A 20,902-nucleotide genomic window follows, 5' to 3' on the forward strand; every position below is an offset into this window, starting at 1 on the left:
AGGTTGGTGCCTTGCATGGTTTACGCCACCATCGGTGTGTGAATGTGTGAATGTAATGCACAATCTATGTAAAGCGCCTTGGATAAAGGCACTGTATAAATGCACCATTTACCATTTACCCAGTGAATAAAACAGCTCCTCTCTCTCACCAGCAGGCCGATGGAGGTGAATAAAACAGGTGAATAAAACAGCTCCTCTCTCTCTCACCAGCAGGCCGATGGAGGTGATATAAATAAAACCGTTCCTCTCTCTCACCAGCAGGCCGATGGAGGTGATATAAATAAAACCGTTCCTCTCTCTCACCAGCAGGCCGATGGAGGGGATATAAATAAAACCGTTCCTCTCTCTCACCAGCAGGCCGATGGAGGTGATATAAATAAAACCGTTCCTCTCTCTCACCAGCAGGCCGATGGAGGTGATATCAATAAAACCGTTCCTCTCTCTCTCACCAGCAGGCCGATGGAGGTGATATAAATAAAACCATTCCTCTCTCTCACCAGCAGGCCGATGGAGGTGATATAAATAAAACCGTTCCTCTCTCTCTCACCAGCAGGCCGATGGAGGTGATATAAATAAAACCGTTCCTCTCTCTCACCAGCAGGCCGATGGAGGTGATATAAATAAAACCGTTCCTCTCTCTCTCACCAGCAGGCCGATGGAGGTGATATAAATAAAACCGTTCCTCTCTCTCACCAGCAGGCCGATTGAGGTGAGGCTGATGTTCAGCTCCTGGTTCTGCAGACCGAAGCTTCCCGCCACGTCCACCACGATCTGGAGGCACGTGCAAGGCATTGCGGGTAGGAAGTCTGTCACCACCAGCTGCAGGCACTGGAAGGCTGTGCGGATCAGAGACTCACTGCAGGACAGAGGACACAGAGAGGACAGATCAGAGACTGTCTCACTGGAGGACAGAGGACACAGAGAGAGGACAGATCAGAGACTGTCTCACTGGAGGACAGAGGACACAGAGAGAGGACAGATCAGAGCCTGTCTCACTGGAGGACAGAGGACACAGAGAGAGGACAGATCAGAGACTGTCTCACTGGAGGACAGAGGACACAGAGAGGACAGATCAGAGACTCACTGGATGACAGACACACAGAGAGGACGGATCAGAGACTCACTGCAGGACAGAGGACACAAAGAGGACGGATCAGAGACTGTCTCACTGGAGGACAGACACACAGAGAGGACGGATCAGAGACTCACTGCAGGACAGAGGACACAGAGAGGACAGATCAGAGACTCACTGGAGGACAGACACACAGAGAGGACGGATCAGAGACTCACTGGAGGACAGACACACAGAGAGGACAGATCAGAGATTCACTGGAGGACAGACACACAGAGAGGACAGATCAGAGACTCACTGCAGGACAGAGGACACAGAGAGGACAGATCAGAGACTTACTGGAGGACAGACACACAGAGAGGACATATCAGAGACTCACTGGAGGACAGAGGACACAGAGAGGACAGATCAGAGACTGTCTCACTGCAGGACAGACAGACACACAGAGAGGACGGATCAGAGACTGTCTCACTGCAGGACAGACAGACACACAGAGAGGACGGGAAACATCCTTACTGGGTGTACTGATATAGTGGCAACACTAGCGTTGACTCCCATTGTAACAATGGAATGCGGAAGTGCTCATTCTATCTCAATGGGATAGTTCCAATGTTTGGAACTATAGCCCATACTAGCACTCCGCTTTGCGGCGAGATCAAAGCGTGTCGCCACTCTCTTACTAGATTACTCTGCTGAGGGTGAACTTTAGACCAGAAGCATTATTTTAACCCCTTTTGGTGTTTCAAGCATTCTGTTATACTTTAGCTATTGAAAAATAGCAGATCTACAAGCTCATAGCGCGCCACCGAGTGGCGCGCTATGAGCTTGTAGGTCTGCTATTTTTGAAAAATCATAAAAATGCGGCACAAATCTTTGAATAGGTATATATTCTTTCAGAGCGAACGTTTTTTTAATTTCGACATCAGGCCTGAATGGGTTAAGGAAATGGGGGGACAATAACCTGTGTTCCAATAGAACCAGCAATGTACCGGTAGTTATTATTTAGCCACAAGCATTTGTTAATACTTTCCATTAGTTCAATATTTATGAAACCCACAGACACACCACTTTCACGTTCAACATTTGCACGAAATAGTAGATTTTCAAGCTCAACTTTGCAACCGTCTATGTCCGCTGTTGGACGACAAAGTAGGGCATTCATTTATGAAAAGAAAAACACAAGAAATTTGAAAAATGGAGATTTCGAGGTTTCTGCCAGAGAGATCCGACTGGGCTGGCCTGGTATTACTTTCCGACTTTGCATGGTCACACACACCGCACTTTTATGTATGCAAAAGAAACATTTCCATTGAAATGCACAGGCAGAATTCGCCCTACCTAGAGAGAGCCCTCATGGGTAGAACAGAAGTGTGACTGACCGTGACCTTAGGGAAGATTTGCTAACGTCATTCATTCATAAACGACCTTACGAATATAAGCCTATTAACCCATTTTGACCTGAGATCAGATTCTAAAAATGTCTTCTACATCTTGACAGTTTTCTGAAAAAGTTTGTTTGACCTACAAGCTCATAGCGCGCCACTCGGTGGCGCGCTATGAGCTTGTAGATCTGCTATTTTTCAATAGCTAAAGCATAACATAATGCTAACACCAAAAGGGGTTCCCGCCCAAAATGGGTTAAATCAGTCTTCTCAATTAGAAGATTGTTTTTTTATTTTCCTGATAAGAACTCTTGTTCTTGACCTACTGTGAAGAATGTCACTTCTCTGTACAACGCGGACGTCACTTCTGTAAATCTTTAGAAAAGTTTCGGTTCCTTTTCAGATGGGGGTCGACTCGACGGCCAAATACAGATAATTCTGGGGGTCCTTGACATGAAAAAGGTTGAGTACCACTAGTCACGTAGAAACAGGTTTTTCAGAAAACTTTTAGGATTTAGAAGCTTTTTCTATTTAGAAAATATCGGCCTCAGGTCTAAATGGCTTAACCCATTCAGGCCTGACGTCGAAATTAAAAAAAAAACTTTTCTAAATCATGACAATTTTCTGAAAGATTTGAGGCACATTTTAACGATTTTTCAAAAATAGCAGACCTACAAGTTCATAGCGCGCCACTCGGTGGCGCGCTATGAGCTTGTAGATCTGCTATTTTCCAATAGATAAATTATAACAATGTATGTAACCACCAAAAGAGGTTCCCGCTCAAAATGGGTTAAATCGGCGGTTCTCAAACATTTTCATCCCAAATTGATATTCGTCACCGTCTGGTGGAAATCTCATTATGTCCAAAACCGTTACTGTTCAGGATTCAAATTCAGAAATAGCGACAAGCTCAAAACATTTTGCGGCACGCTTCGAGCTTGTAGATCTGCTGTTTTGGATACTTTTGTGTGACACTGTAGTATGATCAAGTAGGGTGTTAATCAGGGCTGCCAAGTCTCACGCTTTGAGAGTGAGAGTCACGCAATTTGACCTTTTACCACGCACCACGCCACACCTCTCATTTCTCACGCACGCACAATACGCACGCCGAGGGGGGCATAAAATGTGCCAAAAAAGCCAAGCCGGCTATCATAATAACAATTTTATCCGCGGCTCCGCCGCGTAATAACGCGCGCCCATGTGTGCGTCCTCACAAACGGCAAAATAGCCGATCTGCAGGAGATCATGCAGCGCTGTTATATGCAGTAGAAAGGGTAACCAGGCAGTGGACCACCAAATCGTCAGCAGGGTCCCTGACTGTGACGCATGGAAATGAGCCATGCAGAGTTTAACATCGCTTCGAAATATTTTTCATGGAAGACAATATAGCCTCCACAAGTTACAACATTAAGTGAGTAAGTCACAAGTGACTATCTCTCTTCTATACTGGTGTGTGGTGTCTCTTGCGTGATATGAGGAACGGTGCCAGTAGCCTACGCATATTATAGGGACAAAGTCGTACTCGTGTGTGTGTGTGTGTGAAGGGGGAGGGGCCGCATCGCAACTTGTCGTTATAGTTCTGTTCAGAGAGAGAGAGAGAGAGAGAGAACAGATGTGTGGGCATGGGGAAATTAAAAATAAGGCATTTTTCCAAATTCCAGTTTTCTGACTTTTTATTTCACAACATATTCCCCAATTTCCACTGAGATTATGGGGTGAATGAATGTGGCCAGACCCATCTTCTCTTTCTGTCATAGTGACATTGTCCTGCATCAGATCATGTCCAAATCAGGTTCTCCAATCTCCAGTAGCCTCTTCAGTTTTTTGAAGATTTACTCCCTTACGGAGCTATGTGTGTGGCTGGCTGGGTCTGAGCACTATGTGTGTGGCTGGCTGGCTGGCTGGCTGGGTCTGAGCACTGTGTGTGGCTTGCTGGCTGGCTGGGTCTGAGCACTATGTGTGTGGCTTGCTGGCTGGCTGGCTGGGTCTGAGCACTGTGTGTGGCTTGCTGGCTGGCTGGCTGGGTCTGAGCACTATGTGTGTGGCTTGCTGGCTGGCTGGCTGGGTCTGAGCACTGTGTGTGGCTTGCTGGCTGGCTGGCTGGGTCTGAGCACTATGTGTGTGGCTTGCTGGCTGGCTGGCTGGGTCTGAGCACTGTGTGTGGCTTGCTGGCTGGCTGGCTGGGTCTGAGCACTGTGTGTGGCTTGCTGGCTGGCTGGCTGGGTCTGAGCACTATGTGTGTGGCTTGCTGGCTGGCTGGGTCTGAGCACTATGTGTGTGGCTTGCTGGCTGGCTGGCTGGCTGGGTCTGAGCACGAAAACAGCGTGGTTGTTTTTCACCACCTGTGCGCAACCAAACGCAAACACAAACACACATGCACATATTAACTGTATATATGATGATTTCGGGTGTGCCAGTACAGTACAGTACAGTACAGTACAGTACAGTACAGTAGTGGGCCCCCCACATGGTAACTCTGTCATTTCTCTACCGTTTCGGACACGGGGCGGCTCGCAGGAACCGGCCCGGCACCCTGGGCTCTATCCTGTGGGTCTGAACCCCCCCCCCCCCCCCCCCCCCCGGGACCCCCACACGGAGTTGCACCACTCTAGGGTGGGATGTCTGTATTCCTCTAAAATTGGCCTTTTTTAACATTGATTTAGAGTCTAAATCAATGTTAAAAAAGGGCAAATCGACATTAAAAAAGGGCAATTTTCTTCGCCGCCGCCCAGCGGGCGGCGTCGAACGCATTAAGACACTAAGGTCTCACTCTTGGCATTTTCTGAAACTTGCCAGCCCTGGCGTTAATACAAAAACACACAAAAAGTATAAACAAGTAAAATATTTCTGCTTGACAGTGACGATATATATTTGTCTGCGGACCCCTATCTGAAAATATCTTGTGCTAGGTCGACCCCCTGCAGTCCCCAGACATCGAACATCAAACAATACAAACAGGACTGACATACAGGACATAGCATACAAATACCTAGTTCCAACGTAATAAGACTAGTACGAATACAAAATAAGAAAAGTCTCACCCCTGGTCGTTGCGGATGGCCCCTATGACCCCCAGCACCAGGGGCCAGCCGGGCCCCAGGCCGTCGCCCTGGCTCTGCAGGATCTGCAGCACGCTCTCCAGCTGCTTGTGTCTGATGTCGGCGTGCAGCACGTTGGAGAGCTCCTTCAGAGGGTTGAGCAGCAGCAGCTGCAGGCGCTGCAGCAAGGAGGGAGGAGGAGAGGTCTGTCGTTTTTGGCAGCAAATTTTGATTTTAGTTTTAGTCAAAGGCCCCCATTTACACTATCAGCTCAGTGGCCTTGTGGTTAGAGTGTCCGCCCTGAGACTGGGAGGTCGGGGTTCAATCCCCGGCCGGGTCATACCAAAGACCCAGTGCCTCCCTGCTTGACACTCAGCATCAAGGGTTGGATTGGGGGTAAGTCCCTGTGACATACTAGCGTCATGTCCAGGGGGTGTACTTGTACATCAAGCTGCCTCACGCTACAGAAACAGGAGATAGGCTCCTGCCCTATGGGCCTCATGGCTACAGAAACAGGAGATAGGCTCCTGCCCCTATGGGCCTCATGGCTACAGAAACAGGAGATAGGCTCCTGCCCCTATGGGCCTCATGGCTACAGAAACAGGAGATAGGCTCCTGCCCATATGGGCCTCATGGCTACAGAAACAGGAGATAGGCTCCTGCCCCTATGGGCCTCATGGCTACAGAAACAGGAGATAGGCTCCTGCCCTATGGGCCTCATGGCTACAGAAACAGGAGACAGGCTCCTGCCCCTATGGGCCTCATGGCTACAGAAACAGGAGATAGGCTCCTGCCCTATGGGCCTCATGGCTACAGAAACAGGAGATAGGCTCCTGCCCTATGGGCCTCATGGCTACAGAAACAGGAGATAGGCTCCTGCCCCTATGGGCCTCATGGCTACAGAAACAGGAGGCTCCTGCCCTATGGGCCTCATGGCTACAGAAACAGGAGATAGGCTCCTGCCCCTATGGGCCTCATGGCTACAGAAACAGGAGATAGGCTCCTGCCCTATGGGCCTCATGGCTACAGAAACAGGAGGCTCCTGCCCCTATGGGCCTCATGGCTACAGAAACAGGAGATAGGCTCCTGCCCTATGGGCCTCATGGCTACAGAAACAGGAGATAGGCTCCTGCCCCTATGGGCCTCATGGCTACAGAAACAGGAGATAGGCTCCTGCCCCTATGGGCCTCATGGCTACAGAAACAGGAGATAGGCTCCTGCCCCTATGGGCCTCATGGCTACAGAAACAGGAGATAGGCTCCTGCCCTATGGGCCTCATGGCTACAGAAACAGGAGATAGGCTCCTTCCCTATGGGCCTCATGGCTACAGAAACAGGAGATAGGCTCCTGCCCCTATGGGCCTCATGGCTACAGAAACAGGAGATAGGCTCCTGCCCCTATGGGCCTCATGGCTACAGAAACAGGAGATAGGCTCCTGCCCTATGGGCCTCATGGCTACAGAAACAGGAGATAGGCTCCTGCCCCTATGGGCCTCATGGCTACAGAAACAGGAGATAGGCTCCTGCCCCTATGGGCCTCATGGCTACAGAAACAGGAGATAGGCTCCTGCCCTATGGGCCTCATGGCTCGGCAAGGCTACTTACTTACCCATTTACACTGGCAGACAAATCCAGCCTGAATCAGATCTGAGTCACATCCAGATTGGAATCTGATTTGTTTAATCATGTGACATGTTGGACTCATTTAATCTCGATGTGGCACCGATCTGATTCAGGCTAGATTTGTCTGCCAGTGTAAATGGGGCCATAGTCGCTTCAATAGTTTTGTTTCAGTCACATTTTAGTTACCTGGAATGTTTGTAGTCTAGTTTTAGTCGACTAAATATCATCAAGATTTTAGTCGACTAAATCTACAGTTGATTTAGTCGACTAAGATGTATTTTGGCGGGCCTTGATGCCGTCGAAATGGCTGATTTTACACTTGCTGAAAATAGCCGATCTACAAGCTCACAACGCGTCGTGCTGCGGCGCGTTGTGAGCTCCTGGAAGAATCCATTTGGAAGCCACCGAGTGGCGCGCTACGAGCTTGTAGGTCTGCTATTTTTGAAAAATCGAAGAACGACTGACATAGAAACATAGCTTTTTCAGAAAACTGTCAGGCTGTAGAAGACATTTTTAGAATCTGATCTCATGGTCAAAATGGGTTAATACAATTCCATTTAGTCTCAGTCATATTTTAGTAAAAATGTTTTAGTTTTAGTCGTCTACAGTTGATTTACAGTACAGTCGACTAAATTTTTTTGGCATACCATGGCATCGTACATAATGCCCGATTTCTAAGAGCGGTTACCAAAAATTGCTGATCAACAAGCTTGTAGATGGGCTATTTTTGGGAGTGCATGTTCTGTATTCTCTTCTCTAAATCCCAGCTATCTACAGTAGTAACAGTACAGAGAGCTACAGTACCTGGTTCTGGACCAGTGGGGGATCATGCTTGTAGGCCAGGCCAGCTTTGATGAGCGCCGTGACGGCCTCGGCCCCCCACTCCCTCATCCTGGAGTTGGGATGCTGGCAGACCTGCAACGCACGCACACACACGCGCGCGCATACACACACAGAGAGAGACAGACAGACAGACACACACACACACACAGAAGGGGGGGGGGGGGGGGGTATGGAGAGAGATATCAAACAGACTGTAGAGACTTTGTTCATGTGTGTGTCGATGAAAAAGACATCAGAGGAAGCAAGAGGCTGCTGAGGTGGGGTGTCTCCCCGTGCGTGGTGGTCCGGACACCGATTTAAGCCCCCCCCCCCCCCAACCCCCGCCCCTCTGCACGGTGTGTCAAAGGCTATTCTTCAGACACAGACAGACAGACAGACAGACAGACAGACAGCATAATAATCATAAAGGCGTGGTATTGATACACAGTTGAGTGGCACGGTGGGACTGTAAACTGGGGAAACAATATAGCCCCATCTAGCCTGTGGAAGTATCTACAGTACACTCACAACATGGAGCAATATTTGACACGTTGTGAACTTTTAATTTTTTGCTATTTAAAACATAATGTATGAAATAAGACTTAAAGCAGTGGTTCCCAAACATTTTCATGTCAAGGACCCCCAGATTGACACTAATTAGCCCCACGGACCCCCCATTTGAAAAGATATGCCAGGGACCCCCGTAAGAGAAGATTTTTACGGCTCTAGCAGTGGACCAACCATTTGGTTCCTTTTGTACACACACTTAAATTAACATTGATTTTACTAAATGTTTTTTTTTTTGTGTGGCTTTCGCCTTTATTTTATATATTTTATGGAGGGACAGACAGTAGGCTGACAGGAAAATGGGGAGAGAGATGGGGGGGAAGACATGCAGTAAAGGCCGGTGGGATCGGGAGTCGAACCTGCGGCACACTGCCAGACTGGATTACCAGCCAAGGTGCCTGGACCACTGAGCCATGGCCCAGGCCTCATTGATTTTACAATATAAATTGGGGGTCGCAGAGATAGAAATGCCATTAAATGGGGGGTCCGTAGATGAATGCATGTCAAACTGGGGGGTCCTTGAAATAAAACGGTTTGAGAATCACTGCTAGAGCCGTAAAAATCTTCTCTTATGGGGGGTCCCTGGCGTGTCTTTTCAAATGGGGCGTACGTGGGCTGAAAAATGTCAATTTGGGGGTCCTTGACATGACAAAGTTTGGTAACCCCTGCTGTACATAACATTACATTCTATAAGTGTCCTACCGTGCCCAGGTGTATCAATACCATCATTCAGCTCTGCTAGGAAGGGAAAAAAATTACATTTAATGACTTATATCTTTAAATGATAGATAACGTTAGTGTAGATTTTCTCCCTATAAGGAAACCCCCAGAGGACAAAACAATAAGTCTGGCTGTGCAAGATTGCAAACAAACATGAGCAGCAGCGTACAGCTAGGTACAGTTGGGTGCCACCGATATTGTCCCTTATCATTTGACCCATTTAGGCCTGACCTCAAAATTTAAAAAAAATCCTTCTAAATCCTCCAGTTTTCTGAAATAAATATTTTCACGATTTTTCAAAAATAGCAGACCTACAAGCTCGGTGGCGCGCTATGAGCTTGTAGATCTGCTATTTTTCAATAGCTAAATTATAACACAATGTTTAAAACACCAAAAGGGGTTCCCGCCCCCAAATGGGTTAACTGTCCTTTTGCGCAGATCACGCAAACCTCAGCAAAAAGAAAAGGACAATATCGATGGCCTCCAACTGTAGCTATAGTAGCCTGGGACTTTTTGCTTCTGTGCTGAATCAAGAGCCATTTTTTAGTGTATAAAAAGTGAGATAAAATCCAGAGATAAGAACGATAGATTGAAACGCATTCGCAGAGTGATGGGCAATGCAGAGACAAAGGACATTTGAGTCCCTCGACTCCAGAAATGGGGCGGGGGGGGGGGGGGGGGGGGGGGGAGAGAGAGAGAGAGAGAGAGAGAGAGAGAGAGAGAGAGAGAAATGAATGTTACAGTAGCTTACCTTCTGCAAAAACAGACAGGAGTGCAAAAGAGAGGGGAGATAGAGAAAGAAGACACATTTGAAGAGATACGTACGTTGTCCAAATGTACAGTCACACAGTCACACACACACACACACACACACACACACACACACACACACACACACACACACACACACACACACACACACACACACACACACACACACACACACACACACACACACACACACACACACACACCATCCGTATTCGGGTGGGAAACCTTAGCCGGAAATAGCAGATCTACAAGCACTCAGAGGCTATTTTCTGCAAAAGAAATATTGACTTTAAACAATTTAGAGCTTGTAGATCAGCTATTTTCAGCGAAAATGTAATATTTGAAGAGAAAAGTTACAGCCCTGAGGGACTCCGGTCGCTCAACCATATAATGGGATTTAAGTGGTTTAAGGACCACTTCACCACTTTTCAACCTATCTTCATATAATTGGTCCTCACTAATAATCATGATAAAATGCCACCATTTTTTTCCTACTCAATCTGTGTCTCATATAGGAGGGCTTTGGGCAGTTCAGAAACCCGTCCGCCAGTGACATCATCGATGGAGAATCCATGCAAATAGAACCTGCAGGCTTTCTAGTCGTGAAAAGTTCCGATACGAAAATGGAAGCCATCGTTCTGGCGATAATACAAATCTAAACATTTTTGTAAAAACAAATCTTGTTTAAAAAAAAAAATCTGCCTAACGATGATGTCACTGGTGGACGGGTTTCTGAACTGCCCACAGCCCTCCTATGAGACACAGACTGGTTTCTGAACCGCCCACAGCCCTCCTATGAGAGACAGACTGGTTTCTGAACCGCCCACAGCCCTCCTATGAGACACAGACTGGTTTCTGAACCGCCCACAGCCCTCCTATGAGAGACAGACTGGTTTCTGAACCGCCCACAGCCCTCCTATGAGACAGACTGGTTTCTGAACTGCCCACAGCCCTCCTATGAGAGACAGACTGGTTTCTGAACCGCCCACAGCCCTCCTATGAGACACAGACTGGTTTCTGAACTGCCCACAGCCCTCCTATGAGAGACAGACTGGTTTCTGAACCGCCCACAGCCCTCCTATGAGACACAGACTGGTTTCTGAACCGCCCACAGCCCTCCTATGAGACACAGACTGGTTTCTGAACCGCCCACAGCCCTCCTATGAGAGACAGACTGGTTTCTGAACCGCCCACAGCCCTCCTATGAGACACAGACTGGTTTCTGAACCGCCCACAGCCCTCCTATGAGAGACAGACTGGTTTCTGAACCGCCCACAGCCCTCCTATGAGACACAGACTGGTTTCTGAACCGCCCACAGCCCTCCTATGAGACACAGACTGGTTTCTGAACCGCCCACAGCCCTCCTATGAGACACAGGCTGGTTTCTGAACCGCCCACAGCCCTCCTATGAGACACAGACTGGTTTCTGAACCGCCCACAGCCCTCCTATGAGACACAGACTGGTTTCTGAACCGCCCACAGCCCTCCTATGAGACACAGACTGGTTTCTGAACCGCCCACAGCCCTCCTATGAGACACAGACTGGTTTCTGAACCGCCCACAGCCCTCCTATGAGACACAGACTGGTTTCTGAACTGCCCACAGCCTCAGACACAGACTGGTTTCTGAACCGCCCACAGCCCTCCTATGAGACACAGACTGGTTTCTGAACCGCCCACAGCCCTCCTATGAGACACAGACTGGTTTCTGAACCGCCCACATCCCTCCTATGAGACAGACTGGTTTCTGAACCGCCAACAGCCCTCCTATGAGACACAGACTGGTTTCTGAACCGCCAACAGCCCTCCTATGAGACACAGACTGGTTTCTGAACCGCCCACAGCCCTCCTATGAGACACAGACTGGTTTCTGAACCGCCCACAGCCTCAGACACAGACTGGTTTCTGAACTGCCCACAGCCATCCTATGAGACACAGAATTGTGCCATTTTATCATGATTATTACTGAGGACCTATTCTATGAAGATAGGTTTTACTCTAACTGCAAAGAACACACAAGACAAACAGAGAAACCACATGCCATGAGTTAGTAACAATGAAGTGATACATGGGGCTGTCGAGATCATGACATTCTAGTTGACCAATAACACAATAATAATATCAATAATTGTGACTATCCCATTTAGGCCTGACGTCGAAATTTAAACAATGTCTTCTAAATCCTGACACTTTTCTGAAAAACCTCATGTTTCTGTATCAGTGGTGATCAATATTTCATGTCAAGGACCCCAAAAATGATATGTAATTGGCCGCCGACCCCCCATCTGAAAATATGTTGTTCCAGGGACCTCCCCCAGAAGCAAAGATTTGAGTTAAAATGTTCACTCTGTAACAATATATATATATATTCAAAGATTTGAGGCACAATTTCACGATTTTTCAAAAATAACAGACCTACAAGCTATGAGTTTGTAGATCTGCTATTTTTCAATAGCTAAAGTATAACGTAATGCTTAAAACACCAAAAGGGGTTCCCGCCCAAAATGGGTAAATGATTTCATTGTGGTTTTGTTGCATTGCCGCTCGGCTTATAGGCTTTGTAATTTACGTTATGGACTATTTTGTCTCTATGTCCAAAACTGCTACTTAGCAGGATTCAAATTCAAAAATAGCAGTTGTAGATCTACAGGCTCAAAATGATCTTGGGGATCCATCTGCTGCTTTTGCGTGACACATGTACAGTAGTATGATCAAGTAGGGCTTTCATTTACGGAAAAAAGAGAGAGCGACAACAACTAAAGATTACCTGCACGGCACAGGAGAAAATGTGTGTCTAAATAGACACATTGTACATTTTGAAGCAGCATTAAAGGCTTGTACTAATGCACTTGGAGCTTCTCAAAACAGCGTGGATAAGAACTGTCATCTTCTGTTTGTATGTATCTATTTTTTAGCTAGAATGTGTTTTTTTTTTTTCATCAATATTCCTGTTTCCTCCAGTATGTGTAACTTCTGCCAACTGCAAAATCAGCAAGTGAGAAAGCTGAATTCATGGCAGCCTACACCTACAGCCCAACCACAGCTGCAGAGACTGCATGGAGCACGGGGATTAAAGAAAAAAATAAATCACACTGTTCCAATCTGTGAAACGGCGTGAAAAGGAGTCCTCCACGCTAGCGCTGTGTTTCCTAAGCAATTAACACAATATGTAAAACAGTGGTTCTTCTCCCTAGGGACTGACTCTCTCTGGGACTGTGTCAGTCCCTAGGGACTGACTCTCTGGGTTCCCATGAGCAGGTTCCAAATGAACCCTGACAGGTCTGTAACTCTGAGAGTATAATAAAAAGTTTGACAACCTCCGAGCATGTAAATGGTAAATGGCGCATTTATATAGCGCCTTTATCCAAGGCGCTTTACATAGGTTGTGCATCAATTCACCCATTCACACACCGATGGCGGCGGAAACCATGCAAGGCACCAACCAACCAGCACATCAGGAGCAATTTGGGGTTCAGTTGAGTCTTGCTCAAGGACACTTCGACACTAACTCTGGGGGAGCCCGGATTCGAACTGGCAACCTTGCGGTTACCTTCCGATTTGCACACATTTTCACAATTTTTAAACTGGTTAAAGTGGTTAAAAGCTCTAATGTGACACAGGTGCGTCCTCAGGTCTAAATGGGTTCAACTGTGATAAATAACGCCCTACTTGATCATAAATACTACAGCGTCACACAAAAAGTAACAGATCCGCAAGCTCGTTGCGAGAGCTTGTAGATGTGCTACAATTTGGACGTGAGGATTCCACCCAACATAGACGACTCTCTCTGTCTTCAGTTACACACACCGGGCAGCATTATGCGTGTCTTAAGTACCAGGTCTTATGACCTAACTTAAGACCTGGAGGCGTGGTCAATGCTGTTTGGCCACTTAGAATAGCCAAATGGCATTGATCACGCCTCCAGGTCTTAAGTTAAGTAATAAGACCTGGTACTTAAGACAGCATAATACTGCCCACCCTGTCCTACCATTGTGCAGCTATCGTCCCTCAGGTCCACTTGGGGGGGATTTTCTCTTAGCGCTATATGGACACTGTTACCAGCTCCTTCCCACCCCTCATTCTATAGTGGCTGACTTCAACCCAGCCCAGCCCAGCCCAGCCCACCACGACAACAAGGACCTTTCATTCCCCCTCTCGTCTGTCCCCGTTCCACCTACCGAGTCATTCAAGGCCCCTGGAACCCTCCTCCCAACTTCAGGACATGATCCACCCATCCATCCCCCAACACACTGATGGTGCGTTCACACGGGCAGACGCCATTCATTCTACCATTCTTTGCCGTTTTGTAAATGCACTGGAGGTAAATATATGCAAACCAAAATGAAATCAACCTGTGGACATTCTGTTTCTTACACCTGAAGTACAGCCCAAAGTCTGCAGGGTGCATCAGTGGGTTTGTTGATTGATTTCTTTGGATCCGACAAACGCCAATAGAGTGGTTCAAGTTTTCAGGTCGGACGACACCCCCAAAAAATATTCTTATTTGAACTGGGGACCTCCCCAAAAAATTATCATATTTGAACTGGGGACCCCCCAAAAAAAATCATATTTGAACTGGGGACGCCCCAAAAAATAATCATATTTGAACTGGGGACGCCCCAAACAATAATCATATTTGAACTGGGGACGCCCCAAAAAATAATCATATTTGAACTGGGGACCCCCCAAAAAAATTTGAACCAGTTCAAAATTCAAATATGATTATTGGACTACCCAAAATATTCATAATATTTTAACTGAGGACCGCCCGAAATAATCACATTTGAACTGGGGACCGCCCAAAATAATCATGATCCTATTTGAACTTGGGACCCTCCAAAATGATCATATATTTGAACAAGGGTCCTCCCCACCCTGACAAACACTTGGAATTGTAGGGAGTTTGAGGCATTGCGTTTAGTTTGACTCGGTTCTACAGATACATATTGCGAAAGTAGGCGATCTACACGCTCGCAATGCGAGGCGTTGTGAGCATGTAGATCTGCTATTTTCACAATGTTTGCCTTTAATATTTGGTCAATGTTGCTCCATTTGTCATACAATAGTTTGATTAGTATAATTACTATTTGGCTGCCATTGACTCGATCTGACCTCGCACTCCTTGCAACAAACCGTTTTAACCCATTCTGGGCGGGAACCCCTTTTGGTGTTTTAACTATTGAAAAATAGCAGATCTACAAGCTCATAGCGCGCCACCGAGTGGCGCGCTATGAGCTTGTAGATCTGCTATTTTTGAAAAATCGTGAAAATGCGGCACAAATCTTTGAATATATATTCTTTCAGAAGACTTTTTTTTTATTTCGACGTCAGGTCCATGTCACACCGACGCAACTCCTTGCAACTGCCGTTGGGGATAATGGTTGCAGGTAGTTGCATGTTGCAAGGAGTTGCATTGGTGTGTTTTGAGCTGATAAAGGACAAGAACATATCTGCTAAAAGCCAAAATAGTCAAATGTAATTCTAATAAAACAACTAGACCAGTAGTAAAGCCGGAGCTGATAGAGGTTACCTCCAGTCAGTGACCGGTCAGTAGTAGTAATAAAGGAGCTGATAGAGGTTACCTCCAGTCAGTGACCGGTCAGTAGTAGTAATAGAGGTTACCTCCAGTCAGTGAGCGGTCAGTAGTAGTAATAGAGGTTACCTCCAGTCAGTGAGCGGTCAGTAGTAGTAAATAAAGGTTACCTCCAGTAAGTGACCGGTCAGAGGCCTCCAGAGGATCTCGATGCGGTCCATGTTGACCAGTCCAGTCTCCAGCAGCTTGGCCACGGCGAACAGAGACGGCTCCTAAAGCCAGGACAACAACATGGAGGTCAATAAGGTACACGTGGACATACTAATCTTCCTGAATTATTTACAAAAATCAAGGGGTAAGTTGGACAGTTGGACAGAATTATGGGGAAACCATACGAAAAGCACCACAGGAATGAATATTTTAGACCTTTATTATAATAATATTAATATTTTAGCCCAACACTTTCATTTTGTTTCACCTGAATCGCCAGAACTTTTTTTTTAATGAGCGCTGCGACGCGTTGTGAGCTTGTAGATCGGCTATTTTCAGCAAGTGTAAAATCAGTCATTACGACTGCATCAAGGCTCGCCAAAATACATTTTAGTCGACTAAATCAAGTGTAGATTTAGTCGACTAACACTAAGACATTGCGGGTGACTAAAATGTGACTAAAACCAAATGAAAACTATTCAAGAGACTATGAGACTAAAACTAATTGAAATTTGCTGCCAAAAACAACGCTGGATGGTGACTGACCTTGTTGTTTCCATAAGCCATCTCCATGGCCTCCAGAGAGAGGGAGCAGAGAGCGTTGATGAGGTGGTGCAAGGAAACGTCGTCCAGATATCTACAACGCGCACGGGCACACACACACACACACACACACACACACACACACACACACACACACACACACACACACACACACACACACACACACACACACACACACACACACACACACACACACACACACACACACACACACACACACACACACACACAGGTGAGTATGCATGGTCATGTGTGCAGCTGTAGTGATCAGATATTAAACCATTGCATTGTTTACTGCAATGGCTGTGTTATTATTATTATGGAGTATGATGTGATTGTGTTAGTATTTACTGTGAGCTCTCAAACAGTCTGGACAGGATGTTGGAGATGACGGGCAGGTCGGTCATCACTGCCGTGGTCAACACCTGTATGTATCGCGTGCACGCGTACACACACACACACACACACACACACACACACACACACACACACACACACACACACACAGTCAGTACTCGGTACACGCACGCACGCTCACACACACACACGCTCACACAAACAAAAAATACACGCAGTACACAGCGTCAGCTGTGACTTTTGTTTAATTATGTTTAATTATTATGTGCTCAAACTGTTTCATGTCAAGGACCCACACAATTATAATGTGTTGCAGAAACAAAACAGCTTTCATCCCAGGCTTTGTTAAGACTTTCTTTCGGTACAGAACTATGAGTGCTCCAAAATAGCACATGATTTTAGACAAAACGGTAGGTGAATCATGGCAGCACTCTTACCCAAACAATTGACATTAATTATAGTGCCTTTTATCCGAAGCGCTTCACAGTGTGTTTTGGATAACAATCAATCAACCGTTCACGCAACACATTCATTGTCTTTTGCTCAAGGGCACTTCAACTTAGTGGGTAACAGAGCAGCGGTTCTCTAGAGCAGTGGTTTTCAAACCCTTTACGTATCAAGGCCCATTCTTTATTCAGTATTTTTATTTTTTATAAATAGCATCACTCATTACACAACCACTTCCCGGTTCAACGCAGCTCAAAGAAGCTGACTAAAGAGAGTCTTCTATTGCATTTTACTGGCACTTAGCTCTGTATGGAGCCCTCTGGTGGCTGGCATATATTTAAGCAATATTACACTGCGGTCAGGAACGAGATGTAGTCGAGTTCCGCAAGCATCACTGAAGTGGCAATAATCACGTTAAACCACACCCTCGAGTGTAATATTGCAATTATACAACAGTTACCCTTAAAACTAAGAAAATCGCTGAAAAAACATATTTTTTTAATGACAGATGTAGTCACTACGACCACAAATGTCCCAAGAAACTAGCTAGCCTAGCCACCGAGTTTGCTAGCGCTCTGGGAAAACAGAGCAGCTGAATTCTTTGTTTTGATTAGGTGGTGAATGGTGCTGGTTTAATCCACGGCTAGAAGGCTGTTTCAACCAATCAGATTGCTTCCTCGAAACGGCCTGTGGTATAATGGGTGTTAACCCATTTTGGGCGGGAACCCCTTTTGGTGTTAGCATTATGTTATGCTTTAGCTATTGAAAAATAGCAGATCTACAAGCTCGTAGCGTGCCACCGAGTGGCGCGCTACGAGCTTGTAGGTCTGCTATTTTTGAAAAATCGAAGAACCACTGTCTGACATAGAAACATAGCTTTTTCAGAAAACTGTCAGGATGTAGAAGACATTTTTAGAATCTGATCTCAGGTCAAAATGGGTGTTAATGGCCTAACAAGGGGGGTTCAAAGCTCTCACCGTGCTGGGACCCTCCACTGCTCTGCCAGGCTTCAGGGCTCCCCCGGACCCCGGCTTCAGCCCTAGAATCCACACCAGGTGCTGAAAACAAACCCACAGGGAAAAGAGTGACACCTGAACCCGGTACAACTATCACACAATCACCTGATTACACTTATATGGACCACAATTGTTTGCATAATCGCCCAAATCGTGCCGAAAAAATGTTATACGTTAAAAAAGAAATTGTGAGCATTGTGAGCTTGTAGATCGGTAATTTCCACTTAAAAACAAATGTTATAAAATGATAGCCATGATGGCCATATTATCTATTTAGATAATTAGAACCAGTCAGCGTCAGTCATTTCTTTGTATACTGACTGTTATTTGTCATATCCGCCTCGTGCAATTTTGTGTGTGTGTGTGTGTGTGTGTGTGTGTGTGTGTTCCAACAACTTGGGATGCCTAAAAAGGAGGCAAAGAGGTTGGCAAAGTATTGTAGTGTCTCTGCTATAATTGTCAGCCGCCACATATGGCGGAGCCGCTGCTACTTATACCCCTAGATAGAGTACTGGGTGACATGCCTGTTGTAGCATGAAAACACATGCCATGCTTCTGTAAATGTAACTCTACTGCACCTTTTACTATGTGTCCTTGTATGCATCTCCTTTGTGTGGACATAAATAAATGGTTAAAATGCGTGTGTGTGTGTGTGTGTGTGTGTGTGTGTGTGTGTGTGTGTGTGTGTGTGTGTGCGTCAGTAGTACCTGTAGCGTGGCCAGTACCAATTGCCAGGAGGTTCCCAACACAGCTCCGTGGCAGTGGGCCAAGTTTAACAGCGTTCTCATACACTGGATGTTCTTGGCCGTGAGCTGGACGGACGGACGGACGGACAGACAGACAGACAAGACAGACAAGACAGACAAGACAGACAGACAGACAGACAGACAGACAGACACGTAGGTAAGACTCTGATCCGGTCCAGAGTGGATTTGTTTGTGCGTGCGTGCGTGCGTGCGTGCGTGCGTGCGTGCGTGCGTGCGTGCACGTTTGTGTGTACGTGCGTGTACCCACCACCACGGTGCCCTGGGGCTGGGCAGAGAGGGGCTGTCCCACGGCCACTACCTGTTGGTGAGACTCACTGGAGGGACTGATCATCTGCACACTCTGGCCCTGGATGGAGAAGGCTGTGGAGAAGGCAATGGAGCTTCATGAATTGGCATTCATGAGAAAACATACGTTTACGTTGCTAAAGAGTGTAAAAACATAAAAGCAATTTAAATGAATAAATGGGGAAAGCGTGTACAGTTACAGTTAGGTACTACTAAAAAGGGCAGTATAAAAAAAATACATCAAAAAGGGATGTATCATTCAAAGTTATTAAAAACAACTACCAATTCCATTGCCCCCTCAGATACATTTTTAAACTATTTTCAGCAATGGGATATTAATTGTTTTGGGGGTAGAACTGATCTTTGAGCTGGTCATTTTGAAAGAGCTCTCAAGTAAAAAAAAAAGTGTAGGCTATTCAGTATTTCAGCCGTGACGTGAGCGCCCCCTTCAGAGATACTTCCGGGTCCTCGCTTTTGAGTCCCCATAGAGTTACACTGTGACGCTCACTTCGGACTAAATCTGAGACGAAAACAACCACGAAAGTCTCATTTTACCGCTTTCCTCGCAACAACAAAGCTGCGCTGCTCTCCCAAATCTGGCTGTGACAGGCCGTCTGCCCCACACTGGATACTATCGCCATTTTATTTCATTGTGTCAACTAAATCCTCATTAATGCAAACTAGATTCAACATACTCAAGCCTGCACACATTCTAAATATGCCCCCGAAATATTGTACTGAGCAAATGGACTGTTACCACCTTCAATAATAATGATAATAATAGTCATATTTTTTTTTTTCATGGACACTTGTACAAACATTAATAATTCTACTCGAGTTGGAAGCATTAAGACCCATTTTAATCCTCAATGTCTTCCTTTCTGAAAAATAACGTAATTGTAAAAAGATTCACAGGTTTACATATTCTATTTACAATGAGATGCGGACGGGAGCTGGTGCCACTTGGATCCGGACGTAACGTATGTAGCACTACAAAATGACATCGGACTCGAATACTGAATTGGTGACAGTGTGGCTACCCCTGCTGTAGGCTATAGGTGACAGTGTGGCTACCCCTGCTGTAGGCTATAGGTGACAGTGTGGCTGCTGTAGGCTATATGTGACAGTGTGGCTGCTGTAGGCTATAGGTGACAGTGTGGCTACCCCTGCTGTAGGCTATAGGTGACAGTGTGGCTGCTGTAGGCTATAGGTGACAGTGTGGCTACCCCTGCTGTAGGCTATAGGTGACAGTGTGGCTACCCCTGCTGTAGGCTATAGGTGACAGTGTGGCTACCCCTGCTGTAGGCTATAGGTGACAGTGTGGCTACCCCTGCTGTAGGCTATAGGTGACAGTGTGGCTACCCCTGCTGTAGGCTATAGGTGACAGTGTGGCTACCCCTGCTGTAGGCTATAGGTGACAGTGTGGCTACCCCTGCTGTAGGCCAGGGGTTCTCAACCCGTGGGTCGCGACCCCTCGGGGGGTCGCCAAATTATTTTAGGGGGTCCCCAAATTATTTTCAAAAAATATATATATATATATATTTTTTTTTTATTTTTCTTTTTTTTCACGACTTTTCAAAAATAGCAGACCTACAAGCTCGTAGCGCGCCACTCGGTGGCGCGCTATGAGCTTGTAGATCTGCTATTTTTAAATAGCTAAATTATAACAATGCTTAAAACACCAAAAGGGGTTCCCGCCCAAAATGGTTTAAGGTTATTGTAGCAGTCA

At 46.3% G+C, this 20,902-nt stretch overlaps 1 protein-coding gene across 1 annotated transcript in view; it reads right to left on the reverse strand.

Annotated features, from left to right (window-relative positions):
* Positions 1-20,902, reverse strand: part of mon2 (MON2 homolog, regulator of endosome-to-Golgi trafficking) — a 126,112-nt gene that overhangs the window by 27,414 nt on the left and 77,796 nt on the right. Inside the window, exons 15-23 of the mRNA XM_079501727.1 lie at positions 19,136-19,248; positions 18,829-18,933; positions 18,083-18,163; positions 16,653-16,726; positions 16,284-16,374; positions 15,698-15,799; positions 7,919-8,029; positions 5,496-5,671; positions 694-856 (exon numbers count right to left, since the gene is read on the reverse strand). Of these exons, the coding sequence (XP_079357853.1) occupies positions 694-856; positions 5,496-5,671; positions 7,919-8,029; positions 15,698-15,799; positions 16,284-16,374; positions 16,653-16,726; positions 18,083-18,163; positions 18,829-18,933; positions 19,136-19,248 (1,016 nt within the window). The remainder of the gene's footprint in view (positions 1-693; positions 857-5,495; positions 5,672-7,918; positions 8,030-15,697; positions 15,800-16,283; positions 16,375-16,652; positions 16,727-18,082; positions 18,164-18,828; positions 18,934-19,135; positions 19,249-20,902) is intronic.

Source organism: Electrona antarctica (genome assembly GCF_951216825.1).
Source record: "Electrona antarctica genome assembly, chromosome: 5".
Lineage (NCBI taxonomy): Eukaryota > Metazoa > Chordata > Actinopteri > Myctophiformes > Myctophidae > Electrona > Electrona antarctica.